Raw genomic sequence first — 17,566 nt, 5'->3', positions numbered from 1 at the left:
CTACTACAGGTAGTTGTAGATCAGAGAGGTAAGAATGTGAAAAGATCTTCTATATGCATACTAAAAGCTTCTCGACTGACTTCCTTTCTATATTACAAAATTGGTACAGTTTCATCTGTAATGACTAATTTTGTTTCTGCTTTCTATTAAAAACGCATTTTGGTTTAAGAAAACAATTGTTTACAAATTTTGCAAAAAATTAAATAAAATTTCAACAAACTTGAAGTAACAAAGATATGTTTACAAAAATGTAAGAAAAAAAACATAAATTATTTATATAAAAAATTTATAACAATTGTAAAAAAATTAAAAATGTGAAGAACTACACACTACAGACGATAAACAATAATAAAAAAATATAACAACAGCACGATATGAAATACAAAATAAAATAAGTAATACCGCAAAAAAAAAAAAGTTAAAATAAAAATAAAATATGACATCATCCTCATTCAGCATTTACAAACAAAACCCGCAGCAGCAGAAAAAAAAAGCACGAAATCCATATTAATATGTGAGTACCCAGCAAAAAAAGTGTGGAAAAAGATGTAGAATTTTCATCACAACTAGTAACCCGAAGTGCTTCAAATTCAGGTGAAAAACCTATGAATTTTACATTAGCGTGTCATTGGAGGGATGTTGTTCATTTCTGACAACTTTGAACTACATCTAATCTTATCTTTAGAAGCTGTAAAAATTCGATATTTGTATGTCAAAAATAAACCACATTCTTTTAATGAAACGCTTATGTAAATTTCATCAAAATTTGAAGTACTTCGAATATGTTGTTTGTAGTGACTTTTCTACATCTCTTTTCTCATTTTTAACTGTGTTTTAATTTATAAGTATATGTTTGGTTTATAAAAGCGAAAAGTATGCAATCACATTTTTAGATGTGATTAAGATGTCGTTTGTAAAGTATGACATCAATTATTTTTTGCTGGGTAAAAAATATTGAAGTTTTTGGCAAAACTAAAAAACAAACAACCTTAATAATATGAAAAAAAAAAACTGATTAAAGTACTCTCTCATATAAAACTTTCAATAAGTAAGAGGAGTTTTATTTTCTTAGCTTTCAAGAAAAACCAAAAACAATTCATTATAAAAGAAGTGCTGTTTTTTTCCCAGTAATTTACTTTGAGTGGGATTTTTGTTTGCCATAAAATTATCATACATTTATTCAGGTCTTTTTTAATAAAGCTTAAAAAAAGAGTAGTCTGGAAAAGAGGAAGTCTCTGTTGTTATGTTGGTCTTTTTAGTTAAAAAAGCTGCAAGCTTAAAAAGGGATTTCGTTTTTATTTTTGGAATATGCTGTATTTTTTCTTTATTTCAGCTTAACCTTGAACTGCAAAATAAAATGGCCTTTAAGTGCCAGCAGATTGGTTGCCAAAAATATTTGTTTTAAGTTAATCATCCCTTGGGTATTTCTTTCTTTTTTGCATATCCCATTCCTTTTAGTATTGCATTCTTTAAATTGGATTATGCAGGTAATTGCATTTATTGCTGAAACAATTACTATTCAATGTTTGTAAATGCCATGCTTAGCAATGATAGATACACAGATCGATAGGAAGATAGATAGAATAGATAGATAGATAGAATATAGATAGATAGATAGATAGATAGATAGATAGATAGAATTATGATAGATAGATTAGCTAGATAGATAGGTAGATAGGATCAGATAGATAGATAGATAGATAGATAGATAGATAGAATAGCTCGCTCGCTCGCTGCTCGCTAGTCGCTCGCCTCGCCCGCTCGCTCGCTAGCTCGCCTCGACCTAGCTCGCTCGCTCGCTCGCTCGCTCGCTCGCTCGCTCGCTCGCTCCGCTCGCATCGGTCGGATCGCTCGCTCGCTTCGCTCGCTCGCTCGCGCGCCGCGCTCGCTCGCTCGCCTCGCTCGCTCGCTCGCTCGCTCGCTCGCCTCGCTCGCTCGCTCGCTACTTCGCTCGCTCGCTCGCTAGCTCGCTCGCTCTCTCGCTCGCTCGCTCGCTGCTCGCTCGCTCGCCGCTCGCTCGCTCTCTCGCTCGCTCGCTCGCTCGCTCGCTCGCTCGCTTCGTCCTCGCTCGCTCGCTCGCTCGCTCGCTCGCTCTCGCTCGCTCGCTCGCTCGCTCGCGCTCGCTCGCTCGCGCTCGCTCGCTCGCTCGCTCGCTCGCTCTCGCTCGCTCGCTCGCTCGCTCGCTCGCTCTCGCTCGCTCGTCTCGCTCGCTCGCTCGCTCGCTCGCTCGCTCGCTCGCTCGCTCGCTCGCTCGCTCGCTCGCTCGCTCGCTCGCTCTCGCTCGCTCGCTCGCTCTCGCTCGCTCGCTCGCTCGCTCGCTCGCTCGCTCGCTCGCTCGCTCGCTCGCTCGCTCGCTCGCTGCGCTCGCTCTCTCGCTCTCTCGCTCGCTCGCTCTCTCGCTCGCTCGCTGCTCGCTCGCTCGCTCTCTCTCGCTCGCTCGCTCGCTCGCTCGCTCGCTCGCTCGCTCGCTCGCTCGCTCGCTCGCTCGCTCGCTCGCTCGCTCGCTCGCTCGCTCGCTCGCTCGCTCCTCGCTCGCTCGCCTCGCTCGCTCGCTCGCTAGCGCCTCGCTCGCTCGCTCGCTCGCTCGCTCCTCGCTCGCTCGCTCGCTCGCTCGCTCGCTCGCTCGCTCGCTCGCTCGCTCGCTCGCTCGCTCGCGCTCGCTCGCTCTATCGCTCGCTCGCTCGCTCGCTCGCTCGCTCGCTCGCTCGTCGCTCGCTCGCTCTCTCGCTCGCTCGCTCGCTCGCTCGCTCGCTCGCTCGCTCGCTCGCTCGCTAGCTCGCTCGCTCGCTCAGCTCTCCTGCTCGCTCGCTCGCTCGCTCGCTCGGCTCGCTCGCTCGCTCGCTCGCTCGCTCGCTCGCTCGCTCGCGCTCGCTCGCTCGCCTCGCTCGCTCGCTCGCTCCGCTCGCTCGCTCGCTCGCTCGCTAGCTCGCTCGCTCGCTCGCTCGCTCGCTCGCTCGCTAGCTCGCTCGCTCGCTCGCTCGCTCGCTCGCTCGCTCGCTCGCATCGCTCGCTCGCTCGCTCGCTCGCTCCTCGCTCGCTCGCTCGCTCGCTCGCTCGCTCGCTCGCTCGCTCTCTCGCTCGCTCGCTCGCTCGCTGCTCGCTCGCTCGCTCGCTCGCTCTCGCTCGCTCGCTCGCTCGCTCTCTCGCTCGCTTCGCTCCGCTCGCTCGCTCGCTCGCTCGCTCGCTCGCTCGCTCGCTCGCTCGCTCGCTCGCTCGCTCGCTCGCTCGCTCGCTCGCTCGCTCGCTCGCTCGCTCTCCCTGCTCGCTCGCTCGCTCGCTCGCTCTCGTCGCTCGCTCGCTCGCTCGCTCCTCGCTCGCTCGCTCGCTCGCTCGCTCGCTCGCTCGCTCGCTCGCTGCTCCTCGCTCGCTCGCTCGCTCGCTCGCTCGCTCGCTCGCTCGGCTCGCTCGCTCGCGCTCGCTCGCTCGCTCGCTCGCTCGCTCGCTCGCTCGCTCGCTCGCTCGCTCTCTCGCTCGCTCGCTCGCTCGCTCCTCGCTCGCTCTCTCGCTCGCTCCTCGCTCGCTCGCTCGCTCGCTCGCTCGCTCGCTCGCTCGCTCTCTCTCTCGCTCGCTCGCTCGCTCTCTCTCTCGCTCGCTCGCTCGCTCGCTCGCGCTCGCTCGCTCGCTCGCTCGCTCGCTCGCTCGCTCCTCGCTCGCTCGCTCGCTCGCTCGCTCGCTCGCTCGCTCGCTCGCTCGCTCGCTCGCTCCTCGCTCGCTCGCTCGCTCGCTCGCTCGCCTTTTTCGGCCCCGCCCTTTCCCGTTCTTTCCCCGTTTCTCCCGTCTTTCCTTCTCTGTCCCCTCCCCCTTTTGCCCGGCCTTGCGTTGTTTTTCCTTTCCGTTTCTCGTTCTCCTTTCTGTTCTGTTTTTTCTTCTCTTCCTTTCGTTCTTCCCCCCTCTTCCCTTCGCCCCCTTTCTTCCTCCTTTTCTTTCCTCGTGTTTTTTCTGTTTATATATTGAGGCTCCAAAAGAAAAAAAAACACAAATTGTACTACGTTTTTATGCTTCACAGTGAAATTGCGCATAAATTCGTAACCAAACATACATATATTTGGAGTTTTTTTTTTGTTCATTTTCTGGAATTAGAGTAGTGATGTCATGCTGTTGTTATAAATTGTTTTGTGGTATGTAGGAATGTAATTTGTTGTTTTGTATTAGAGGCTCCACAAACATTTAAAAAGCACAAAGGGACTTTCGCACAACATTGTATTTATTAAGAACGCAAAAACGAAATTGGAGTGAAAAACATGTATACAAAAAAAAAAAAAAAAAACTCCCCAAAGAGATAAAATAAAATACGGAATAAACATGTTACATAAACATTCAAATGTACATATAAATGTCAATCAGAGAATGTCTAGTAAAAAACAAATAATTTAACAGTATGAAAATATTTCAATTTAAAATTCATAATTTTATCTATTTTTTTAACACAATTTATTCCATTCTTTTGTATAAATGTGTGTCAATCTATACATAATTATGTTTTTTCACATTTTATCTACTTTTAGTTCTACACTTTGTTTTGGTTATAAATGTAAACAGTACGTTTTAATTACACCTAAACAGCTAAGGATTGTAAACAAAACTCTCCCACACACGCACTTTTTCTCTATATCATATTCTCACTCCCCTTACACTACCACACTCTCATTCTTTACTTCAACTACGCAATAACAAAAGTAAACATTGTAAATGTTTTACTGTGAACTTTTTTCATTGTCTATCAAAACAACAACAAGAAGAGTGTCTGTGGTCAAGGGTTATCAGATATAGGGAGAGTGGGTGGTGGTGTGTAAGTATGAGAGATTTCTGGTACGAATGAAATTAAAGAGTAAATGCTTTTCTGGCTTTCTTTTTACGATTTCTTCCTTTTTGGAGCAACAATTTATTTGTGGCGCATTTATTTTTATTACTTCGAGTACAGTGGGGAAATTTGACAAAAAACTGGAAATACATAAATTCAACATTTCATAAAAATCAAAATTTATTGTCTGACATTGTGACTTTCGGTGACTTTCGGTAAATAAATTTCGGGCCTATATTGCGCTAACCATAATCCTAGATGTAACTGCACATAGATAGATAGATAGATAGATAGATAGATAGATAGATAGATATATAGATAGATAGATAGATAGATAGATAGATAGATAGATAGATAGATAGATGATAGATAGATAGATAGATAGATAGATAGATAGATAGATAGATAGATAGATAGATAGATAGAGATCGATATAGATAGATAGATAGATAGATAGATAGATAGATAGATAGATAGATAGATAGATAGATAGATAGATAGATAGATAGATAGATAGATAGATAGATAGATAGATAGATAGATAGATAGATAGATAGATAGATAGATAGATAGATAGATAGATAGTAGATAGATAGATATATATAATATAGATAGATAGATAGATAGATAGATAGATAGATAGATAGACAGATAGATAGATAGATAGATAGATAGATAGATAGATAGATAGATAGATAGAGAAGATAGATAGATAGATAGATATAGATAGATAGATAGATAGATAGATAGATAGATGATAGATAGTCCTCGCTCGTTCGATAGATACTCTAGATCCATATCGCTTAGCTAGCTATGTCTATATAGATAGCTACGATCGCTCGCGTAGCTCGCTCGTGCCTCGCTGCTAGCTCGATTCCTCCTCCTCGCTCGCTGTAGATCGCTTCGCTCGCTCCTCGTCGCTGCTCGCTCTCTCGCTCCTCGATAGATCGCTCGATAGATAGATAGATAGCTGACTCGCCTCGATAGCTAGCTCGCTACGATGCTCGATAGATCGATGCTCGCTACTGATGATAGATAGATAGATAGATAGATAGCTCTGCCCGAAGTTTTGGACACACCCACATAACAATTGAACAATAATTCAGACGACTGTTTTCAGGCAGGCAAGTGAAACGCTACCAGGCTTTCGTCAAAATTATATCCAAATCGTCCACATATTAATACAATTGGGAAATTTTGTCACTATACAGTTTCTTATTAGTTTTTAAACTTCAATTAAAATAATGCTTTCCTTCAGTTCAAAAATTTTCCACTGTACTTTACTTTTTTTACGTTTTTAGAAGAATTTTTGTTTGTATAGAAAATAAGCCTAGCTAGGAGTTGGGGTAATCGGCGGATTTATGTTTTGGAAAATTACGTTTCCTTTATTATTTACATAAAAGTTAACAATAAAAGGATTTTCGGCAGTAATCACTTGAAATATTTTAACTACTTAAAGTGTACTTAATTTTCTGTTGAACTACAACTTTGGGTCATAAAGTTGTAATAGGCTTTAAGTTAGATTTAAGATGTCTAAACCTATGACTAAAAACTATCTAAAATAATTTTTTTAGTAACTTAAATATAATAACCTCTTAAAATTTATATACCCACCTGTTAAATTAGAAAAAAATATATATAAATTATTTTTAAATATTGAAATTTAGTCAAAAAACGTGGTTAATAGTTGTTTATCAAACAAAATTCCATACCAAACACCATGCCATTTGTTTTAATAAAATATTGTAACAAAACCATGTTGTACAATAGTTTTTTTTTCGGAAATTATAAAGTCAATTTTATGTTATAAGCCAATTTGCAAAATTAAGAAAAAAAACTTAGCCAATCCTTTTTATCACATAAAATAATTAAATTTTCAAACTAAATTAATTTCAAATCTATAATTAATTTTAATAAATTGACTTCACTTTTCTTTTTTGTCGTTTTTATTAAAAAACACCAGTTAAGAAATTAAAAGAAAAGTTATTTTAAATGAAGTCATGCTAATTTATAGAGTTTTATATATGTGGTAACAACAATTATCAACCAATTAGGAATTATATGAGTGAAAAATTGTGATGAAGAAAACTTAAAAAAAATAAGAACAAAATCAAAGGAAAAAAGACAAACATTCAAAAAACAAATGAATGAAAGTTTTATAACATCATAATCATCAGGAAGAATTCATAAAAGGTGAGAAAACACTTATCATTTCTGAGAGAATTTTGTATATTTTAAAACAGTTTTCGGCAAAGAGAGAGAGAGCCGAATAAGCTCTCTGACTGGTTTTTGTTCCTTTTAATCGTGTTTGAGAGTACAATGTTCTAAAGAGAGCTCTTTTTATTATTCTGATTTGTTTGTTATCTATGGACTAGCCTATAAACCTATCTTCTATGGACAAGTCAATGGACTAGCTTAAGAATAAGTCTATGGACAAGTCTACGGACTAGTCTATGAATAAGTCTATGGACTAGTCTATGGACAAGTCTATGGACAAGACTATGGACAAGTCTATGGACTAGTCTATGGACAAGTCTATGGACTAGTCTATGGACTAATCTAAGGACTAGTCTAAGGACGAGTCTGTGGACAGGTGTATGGACAAGTTTGTGGACCATTTTAAGGACTAGTCTAAGACTAGTAAATGGACTCACCTATATTGACTAGTCAATAAACTTATCTATTGATCAGTTTATGGTATTATCTATTGAATAGCCTATGGACTTATCTATTGACTAGACTATAGACTACTTACTCTATGATCAATAAGCTATTGTATGGACTAGTCTACGAACTAGTTTATGTAATTGTCTATGAACAGATTTAAGGACTAATATATGAACTAACATGTTCGGTTATCTTATCTTGGACTAATATTGGGTATAGTCTATGTTGTATCTTTGAATTAGACTAAGAACCTACGTATGACCTACTCCAAGGGCTACTCTATAAATTCATCTGCAACTAGCCTATGGACTAGTCCACTCACCTGCCTATATACTATTCTATTCACTAGTCTGTGGAGTAATCTATGTTCTAGGCAATGGCCTAGTCTATGAGCTATTCTATGGTTAGATCTCTGGACTAGTCTAGTGATTGGTTAAGGACTTGTCTATGGCGTTATATATTGACTAGTCTATGGACTTAGATCTGGACTAGTCAAAAAATTAGTGTATGGACTAGTCTACGAATTAGTCTATTAACTAGTCCATTAACTTGTCTATGGTCTTTTCTATTGAGTAGTTAACGCTTTATCCATGTTCTAGTTATCTTATCTATTGGCTAGTCTATGGATTAACTTGTGTCCAATCTAAGGACTTAGGTCTTGACTAGTCAATAAACTAGACGATGAACTAATCTACGGGCTAATCGATGAACTAACCTATGGACTAGTAAATATTCTAGTCTAAAGACTAATCAATAGTCTACTGGTAATCTTTGTGGATAAAAAAAACCGAAAAGTAATTTAGTACTTTCAGTCCCAAAAAGGTACTGTTTATGGTAAAAGTACTATTTCATACCTAAAGTTATCCACAACCGAAAGCTTACGCACGTGAGAGAGTAAGAAAGCTTAAACGAGAACTCTTTGCCGATGACCGTTATACAACAAACTGTCAAATCAGAGATCACCTTGTATGAATACACCTTCTTGCTAACAGCCAAATTTGATATTTATTATTATTTATGTATTAGAATTAGAAAGAGACAAGTATAGTATGTATATAATAAGAAAACACACAGACATATACGAATTACGTATTAATTTTTTTTTTTTTAACCAGTTAGAAGAGTAACAAACGAATGCTTTATAATACAAAGACGAATTCAAATAATAAACTTAAAGAGAGATAGAAAGATATTACGAAAGAGTGATAGAGAGACATACACAAACGATGAAGGGAGAACAATATAGACGTTGCACAGTGTATTGTTGTTGTTGAGGTCTCTCATTTACTGACCTGTTAGTTAACGATGAAGTAGGTGAAGTGGCAAATATTATAGCTCCCGGAGCACTTTCAATTGAACCGGTAGATAGTTTTTGTCTGGGCTGTATGGGACTGGTAAAATGACTGCTGCTACTACTGGGTTGTGAATGTCTTTGTTGGGGCGGAGGTGGTTGTCTAGGCAATTGTTTTTTGGGCGGCTGCTGCTGCTGCTGTCCTTGCTGTGGCAAAGGTAAACGATTTATGTTAGAACCAAAAGAGGGATCATAACTGTGGGCGATTTTATGTTGAGCGGCCATTTGTGTTTGTTTAACATCCGGTGATACGGCATAAAAGGGGGTAAACGGATAGGCCCCAGTGGTAGGACTAGCACTAAAGGCCAAGTGATGCTGTTGATGATGTCCAGCTGTGGGCGATGTGGCACGACTAGGACTTCTTTGACCACTGCGTAAACCTCCTGCCGAATTACTTTTGGGTTTGTGTACTGGACTATTGCCAGCACTTATGGCTATAGGTTGTGAAACCGGATAGAGTAAAGGTGAAAACTGATCGGTGGATTCTTCCAAATCGGCTTCGTTATCGTTAATCAAATCCTCATACTCATCATCATCCTCATCGTCTTCACGTTGTGTGGAGGTGGTAGTGGTTATGCTAACACCAGGACTCAATGAAGTGGTAAACTCTACCGGCAATTTATAACGTTCATTGCTCAAAGCCAAATTCGTATAAATATTGGAATCCGAACCCAATTGTTGCAGCAAAGGTGGATTACCATTATCATTGACATTGATAAATTGCGTTAATTGGCCACCGGTTGTAGGCCACATACTTTCATCCACACAAAATGATGATCGTCCAGATGAAGTTTTATTATAGAAATAAATATTTTGCTCATTATTACCGCCCATCGAAGAGGGCAGTAGTAGTACTGGTGTTAACTCTGAGCCGGTATTTGAACTGGCCAACATTTGTTGGGCAAATGCTGGTGTTATGTGCGGTGTACTAAAGGCCCTTTTACGATTTGTTTGATTATTGCTGCTCATGGCCTGTGTGAGACTGGAAACATTTCTGCTCCGTTTGTTTTAAGATAAAGTTGTTGTGAAGTAGTGTTGGTGGCATAATTTACAAAGCATTCGATTCGTTAAAGGTTTTTGTATATAGATTTTTTTGTTTTGATTTTGTGCCAGAAAAAGAGTTGTTTCAAAAATCAAAATATAGTTTTTGTTTTTTTTTTTTTTTTTTGGTTATTTTTAGAAGTTGTGTGGAATAAAATCAAAAAAAGAAGAGAAGAAAAAAATAAGAAAATTAAAAATTTATCCAATTTTTTTTGATGCTTTTTTTTTCTAGAGCCAAAACTTAAAATTTATAGTTTTTTAATCTAAAGGTTAGATTTAGTTACTTATTCGGGCCAATTAGTGGATTAAGTTAGAGTAATTTCTTAAAATTTTGGTTTGCTTAACTTATAGAAGGAAACATTTGTTTCTGTACAATAGTTGGAGATTGTAGGGAATTAGAGGAGTATTGGGCCAAGGGGGCCAAAGACAGACATTAATTTACAAGTTTTTTTTGGAGAGTAAAGAAATATATCAAGAAATATAATAATTTACAATGAAAATGATTCAATTGAAATAAATCTTAAAAATATATTTTACAATCTATAACCATTGATATATAAAATGTGTATATTGGCATTTTCACCTCCCTCCCTGCGACCTCCCGACTGCTAGAACTAAAACACTAGCATCTCGCCACCCAGTTAAACCATGACTTCAAAATCATACTTTTTACCTTTAACCCTAATATCTTTCCCTAATAAGGTGGCCTCAGGGCCACATGGTGAGCGCCATTAAAAACCCCCATTATTAATCATTGTTTTTAAGTTAAAAGGACTCATTAATATGTCTCGTCTAGGTTAGACATTTATAACAATTAAAGGCGCAAAAAATTACAAAAATAAAATAAAACAACTCGGTGGGGAATAAAACTTAACTTGGAGATTGTAGGGAATTAGAGGAGTATTGGGCCAAGGGGGCCAAAGACAGACATTAATTTACAAGTTTTTTTTGGAGAGTAAAGAAATATATCAAGAAATATAATAATTTACAATGAAAATGATTCAATTGAAATAAATCTTAAAAATATATTTTACAATCTATAACCATTGATATATAAAATGTGTATATTGGCCTTTTCACCCCCCCCCCTGCGACTTCCAGACTGCTAGAACTAAAACACTAGCATCTCGCCACCCAGTTAAACCATGACTTCAAAATCATACTTTTTACCTTTAACCCTAATATCTATCCCTAATAAGGTGACCTCAGGGCCACATTGGTGACCGCCATTAAAAAACCCCGTTATTAATCATTGTTTTTAAGTTAAAAGGACTCATTAATATGTCTGGTCTAGGTTAGACATTTATAACAATTAAAGGCGCAAAAAATTACAAAAATAAAACAACTCGGTGGGGAATAAAACTTAAACCACATAAATGACAACAACTAATTAAAAAAAGGTTAAAAAGGATAAACAACAACAAAAAACAGACAACATTTAGACAAATATTAACTTTGTAAAAGGACCTCCAACTACAGTTAAACTTTCGCTCATTTGTCATTCATAAATTAAGTTTAATAAAACCTAGACAAAAAACAATTCATACATAAAACAAAACTAACATATAGGATTCAAAAAAAGTTTGACAGCAAAAAGTTTAGAAAAATTAAATTAACTAAACATGCAACTACAGTAGAACCTTGCTAATAAGCAAACCAGAGAAACAGGAACAACAGCTTGAATAATAAAAATTTTCGGTTAAATAAGAGAACCACAAATCGAATCACAGCCCAAAACTTTATTTACAGAAAATGCTATTTATCTAGGTTTTACTGTTTTTGAGTGCAGCAACACCTAAGCAAATTAACCTTGAGTAAAATGTCTAATATCTCAATGTTAACAGAAGAAAAGTTTTACCTTAAGGTTAAACTTTATATTGACCATGTCCTCTGTAAATAACTTAATTTTCTTTTTAGCTAATCCTCAAAATTATACAATATAACATTTCCATGTGTTATAGAAATAAGGAGAAAAAGTTTTTCCCGCCCAAAACTTATGCAACATATATTTAATGTTAACTCTGCTCAAGTTAGTGTTATGCTCTAATTATTAAATAAATAAACTAATTATAAACTGCATCACAATATATAGCTGTTACTGAACTGAACATAGGAATTGTACCCCTGTTCCAATAACATGTTTATCTTTAGGCCATTACAAATGTAGTTGCATGTAAAATAATGTTGCAGCTGATTTGTGTGAGCAATAGGGTGGCTTCTCTTTAAATTAAAACAAAATGCTGCTCGGGAAAAAAACTTAACTCAAATCTATGATTTTCAGTAACTAAACCACAATCTATTCTAAATTATAGTTTTCCAAATATTTTCGTCAAAATTCTTAAAATTAAACTATCACCTTACTGTATCCTAGTGTAGAGTACAGTAAACAATTGTATTTAAACTAAATTTTAAATTGATTTTTCTTAAAATTCTAAATGTTTAATTAAAGATATATCATTTGTCTAGATTATCTGATTCAAGCTCCTCTAAATTCTTAAGTATTACCTCCTTACTATGCACCAAGTATAGAGTCTAGTAAACAGCACAATTAGTTTTCCTTTTTTTTTAACAAATTTTAATTTTCTTTTTATTACCAGTGATGCTAATAATTTAGTTTGTTACTTCTTGTAATTGTGGTTGTTGCAGTGGCAGTTTTCATTTGCCACCATTAACTTTACAACTGCTGCAATGTTTGGATTTTTCATGTGTGTGCTTTTTTTTGCTGAAATTTTTCTAGGAAAAGATGCGACCAAGCGTAATTGTTGAAAAATAATCACAGTGTAACGAAATGTAATAAAAAGAAAGAAAGAAAATGTAGACCAAAGTACCTACGCTATAGACTATAGTCGAGAGTATAAAATAGACTAGTCTAGTCTACTATTAAATAGACTATAGTCTAGACTTTAGAATATATAGTAGTCTAGGCTATAGGATAGACTATAATCTAGAATAGGACATAGTCTGGACTATGTAATAGACTATTGTCTATATATTAGAATAAACTTTAGTCTATGCTATAGAATAGACTGTAGACTATAGCATAGACCGTAGTCTAGACTATAGAATAGACTGTAGTCTGGACTATAGATTAGTCTGTAGTCTAGACTGTAATCTAGACTATATATTAGACTGAAGGATAAACTATAGAATAGACTGTAGTCTATACTATAGAATAGACTTTAGTCTATATAGAGTGTAGTCTAGACTATAGAATAGAGTGTAGTCTAGACTATAGAATAGACTGTAGTCGAGACTGTAGAATAGACTGCAGTCTAGGCTATAGAATAGACTGTAGTCTAGGCTATAGGATAGACTGTAGTCTAGACTATAGAATAGACTGTAGTCTAGGCTATAGAATAGACTGTATTCTAGGCTATAGAATAGACTTTAGTCTAGGCTATAGAATAGACTTTAGTCTATGCTATAGAATAGACTATAGTCTATACTATATAATAGACTGTAGTCTAGACTATAGAATAGACTGTAGTCTAGACTATAGAATAGACTGTAGTCTAGACCATAGAATAGACTGTAGGCAAGACTATAGAATAGACTTTAGTCTAGGCTATAGAATAGACTATAGTCTAGACTATAGAATAGACTGTAGTCCAGACTATAGAATAGACTGCATACTAGACTATATAATAGACTGTAGTCTAGACTATATAGTAGACTGTAGTCTATACTATAGAATATACTGTAGTCTAGACTATAAAATATAATGTAGTCTAGACTATAGAATAGACTGTAGTCTATACTATAGAATATACTGTAGTCTATGCTATAGCATAGACTGTAGGCAAGACTATACAGTAGACTGTAGTCTAGACTATAAAATATAATGTAGTCTAGACTATAGAATAGACTGCAGTCTAGTCTATAGAATAGATTTTAGACTAGACTGTAGTCTAGACAATAGAATTGACTATAAAACAGACTGCAGTCTAGACTATAGAACAGACTGTAGTCTTGACTATAGAACAGACTGTAGTCTTGGCTATAGAAAATGCTGTAGAAATACTGTATTCTATATAGAACTATAGAACAGACTGTAGTCCAGACTTTTATCTTCCTCGTTACCCTGTTCCATTTTTCACAAAATTATAGCAACAAAAACCAAAAACTCAAATTTGTATTTATTATGATTTTATGACTTTTTTTCATATAAACATTTTATTATAAAACTTTTGTTGTCTGTAAAGTTGCAACGCAAAAAGCTACAAGAAAAAAAAACACAAAATTTCACTTTAAATATAATTTTACTGACAGACATTCAGTAAACGGATTTTAGACTAGTTGTTGGTCTTCATTGGGACTAAAAACACACATATAAATGTACAAACTGTTACGAACAAAATAAAACAAAAAGAAATAAAATTATGGCAGTAGTTTATTTAATTTTTATGACTTTTTCATGGAAATTGCAAATTGTTTTATTTTTATGTTTAATTTTTTATTTTTTTGCAATACAACTATTTAAAGGAGAGAGAGACAAAAATTAAGTGTAATCAATGATCAGTGACAGATATGACAGAGACTGAGTAGTAGGGTTCGAAATGTATGTAACAAATGGTCTTAGACCATTTTGCTTAGAAGGACCCCTAGTCTTAATTTGGAACATTTGACTAACGAAAAACTAAAATCATTGTATGTGTTGCCTACATATTTAATATTCTCTAACCCTGGTTTTTATCATACATGCAATTGTATATAATTGTCAGACCACACTAGTGTATTCAGTAAACTCTTTATTAATGGCTGATTTTCCATGGAAATTGTCAATTATGCGTGTGTCAACAGAAATCATCAACAGAAAACTCATTTATATTGTGTACAATATAATTATTATTATTATTTTTTCTCGTTGTTCATCAGTTTCAGTTATTGCCGTTTGAGTAGCTTCCGTAATTATTAAGTTGGCAACTGTGTAACAGCAACCAAACAGACAAATAACCAAAACCAACAACAGAGCCATCAAGTCATAATGGATCTAATAAAAATGGATAATAAACAAGAAAGAAACCCAATAAAAACAAACATTTAACAATCACCAAACCAAGTAGCAAATGGACCAAATGGACATAATTTTCATTCAGGCAAAACATCAAACGAATAAAGCAATTAATTTGTTTTTATTTTTTTTTTTATTACTTTTTGCTTAACAGCAATTAAGAGTTTTTAATTGATTTGAAAAACTAAAAATGATGTAGATTAAATGAGTAAAGAGTTCTTGGGAATCTAGATAACTTCGATCAATAGCAGACTGGGGAACATTTTCTATAAAAGCAACGTTTAAAGGATATAGTCTATAGTCTAGTCTATATTTTAGTCTATAGTATAGTCTATAGTCTAGTCAATAGTCTAGTCTATAGTCTAGTCTAGTCTATAGTCTAGTCTATAGTCTAGTCTATAGTCTAGTCTATAGTCTAGTCTATAGTCTAGTCTATAGTCTAGTCTATAGTCTAGTCTATAGTCCTAGTCTATAGTCTAGTCTATAGTCTAGTCTATAGTCTAGTCTATAGTCTAGTCTATAGTCTAGTCTATAGTCTAGTCTATAGTATAGTCTATAGTCTAGTCTATAGTATAGTCTATAGTCTAGTCTATAGTCCTAGTCTATAGTCTAGTCTATAGTCTAGTCTATAGTCTAGTCTATAGTCTAGTCTATAGTCTAGTCTATAGTCTAGTCTATAGTCTAGTCTATAGTCTAGTCTATAGTCTAGTCTATAGTCTAGTCTATAGTCTAGTCTATAGTCTAGTCTATAGTCTAGTCTATAGTCTAGTCTATAGTCTAGTCTATAGTCTAGTCTATAGTCTAGTCTATAGTCTAGTCTATAGTCTAGTCTATAGTCTAGTCTATAGTCTAGTCTATAGTCTAGTCTATAGTCTAGTCTATAGTCTAGTCTATAGTCTAGTCTATAGTCTAGTCTATAGTCTAGTCTATAGTCTAGTCTATAGTCTAGTCTATAGTCTAGTCTATAGTCTAGTCTATAGTCTAGTCTATAGTCTAGTCTATAGTCTAGTCTATAGTCTAGTCTATAGTCTAGTCTATAGTCTAGTCTATAGTCTAGTCTATAGTCTAGTCTATAGTCTAGTCTATAGTCTAGTCTATAGTCTAGTCTATAGTCTAGTCTATAGTCTAGTCTATAGTCTAGTCTATAGTCTAGTCTATAGTCTAGTCTATAGTCTAGTCTATATTCTAGTCTATAGTCTTGTCTATATTCTAGTCTATAGTCTAGTCTATAGTCTAGTCTATAGTCTAGTCTATAGTCTAGTCTATAGTCTAGTCTATAGTCTAGTCTATAGTCTAGTCTATAGTCTAGTCTATAGTCTAGTCTATAGTCTAGTCTATAGTCTAGTCTATAGTCTAGTATAGTCTAGTCTATAGTCTAGTCTATAGTCTAGTCTATAGTCTAGTCTATAGTCTAGTCTATAGTCTAGTCTATAGTCTAGTCTATAGTCTAGTCTATAGTCTAGTCTATAGTCTAGTCTATAGTCTAGTCTATAGTCTAGTCTATAGTCTAGTCTATAGTCTAGTCTATAGTCTAGTCTATAGTCTAGTCTATAGTCTAGTCTATAGTCTAGTCTATAGTCTAGTCTATAGTCTAGTCTATAGTCTAGTCTATAGTCTAGTCTATAGTCTAGTCTATAGTCTAGTCTATAGTCTAGTCTATAGTCTAGTCTATAGTCTAGGTCTATAGTCTAGTCTATAGTCTAGTCTATAGTCTAGTCTATAGTCTAGTCTATAGTCTAGTCTATAGTCTAGTCTATAGTCTAGTCTATAGTCTAGTCTATAGTCTAGTCTATAGTCTAGTCTATAGTCTAGTCTATAGTCTAGTCTATAGTCTAGTCTATAGTCTAGTCTATAGTCTAGTCTATAGTCTAGTCTATAGTCTAGTCTATAGTCTAGTCTATAGTCTAGTCTATAGTCTAGTCTATAGTCTAGTCTATAGTCTAGTCTATAGTCTAGTCTATAGTCTAGTCTATAGTCTAGTCTATAGTCTAGTCTATAGTCTAGTCTATAGTCTAGTCTATAGTCTAGTCTATAGTCTAGTCTATAGTCTAGTCTATAGTCTAGTCTATAGTCTAGTCTATAGTCTAGTCTATAGTCTAGTCTATAGTCTAGTCTATAGTCTAGTCTATAGTCTAGTCTATAGTCTAGTCTATAGTCTAGTCTATAGTCTAGTCTATAGTCTAGTCTATAGTCTAGTCTATAGTCTAGTCTATAGTCTAGTCTATAGTCTAGTCTATAGTCTAGTCTATAGTCTAGTCTATAGTCTAGTCTATAGTCTAGTCTATAGTCTAGTCTATAGTCTAGTCTATAGTCTAGTCTATAGTCTAGTCTATAGTCTAGTCTATAGTCTAGTCTATAGTCTAGTCTATAGTCTAGTCTATAGTCTAGTCTATAGTCTAGTCTATAGTCTAGCCTAGAGTCTAGCCTAGAGTCTAGTTTATAGACTAGCCTATAGTCTAGTCTATAGTCTAGTCTATAGTCTAGTCTATAGTCTAGTCTATAGTCTAGTCTATAGTCTAGTCTATAGTCTAGTCTATAGTCTAGTCTATAGTCTAGTCTATAGTCTAGTCTATAGTCTAGTCTATAGTCTAGTCTATAGTCTAGTCTATAGTCTAGTCTATAGTCTAGTCTATAGTCTAGTCTATAGTCTAGTCTATAGTCTAGTCTATAGTCTAGTCTATAGTCTAGTCTATAG

General features: G+C 36.4%; 1 protein-coding gene across 6 annotated transcripts in view; it reads right to left on the bottom strand.

Moving 5' to 3' along the window:
- Positions 1–17,566, bottom strand: part of LOC119604131 (protein bunched, class 2/F/G isoform-like) — a 220,539-nt gene that overhangs the window by 100,434 nt on the left and 102,539 nt on the right. For all 6 annotated transcript variants that reach the window (XM_037956596.1, XM_037956598.1, XM_037956600.1 and 3 more), the window contains exon 3: positions 8,761–9,813. In XM_037956596.1, coding sequence (XP_037812524.1) covers positions 8,761–9,813 — 1,053 coding nt within the window. The remainder of the gene's footprint in view (positions 1–8,760; positions 9,814–17,566) is intronic.

Source organism: Lucilia sericata, unplaced genomic scaffold (assembly GCF_015586225.1).
Source record: "Lucilia sericata isolate MDLA Ls3-8-SP2 unplaced genomic scaffold, ASM1558622v1 Contig000365F_arrow, whole genome shotgun sequence".
In the NCBI taxonomy this organism is placed as follows: Eukaryota; Metazoa; Arthropoda; class Insecta; order Diptera; family Calliphoridae; genus Lucilia; species Lucilia sericata.
Note: the sequence above shows the minus strand (reverse complement) of the source record. Positions and strands in the feature narration are given on the sequence as shown.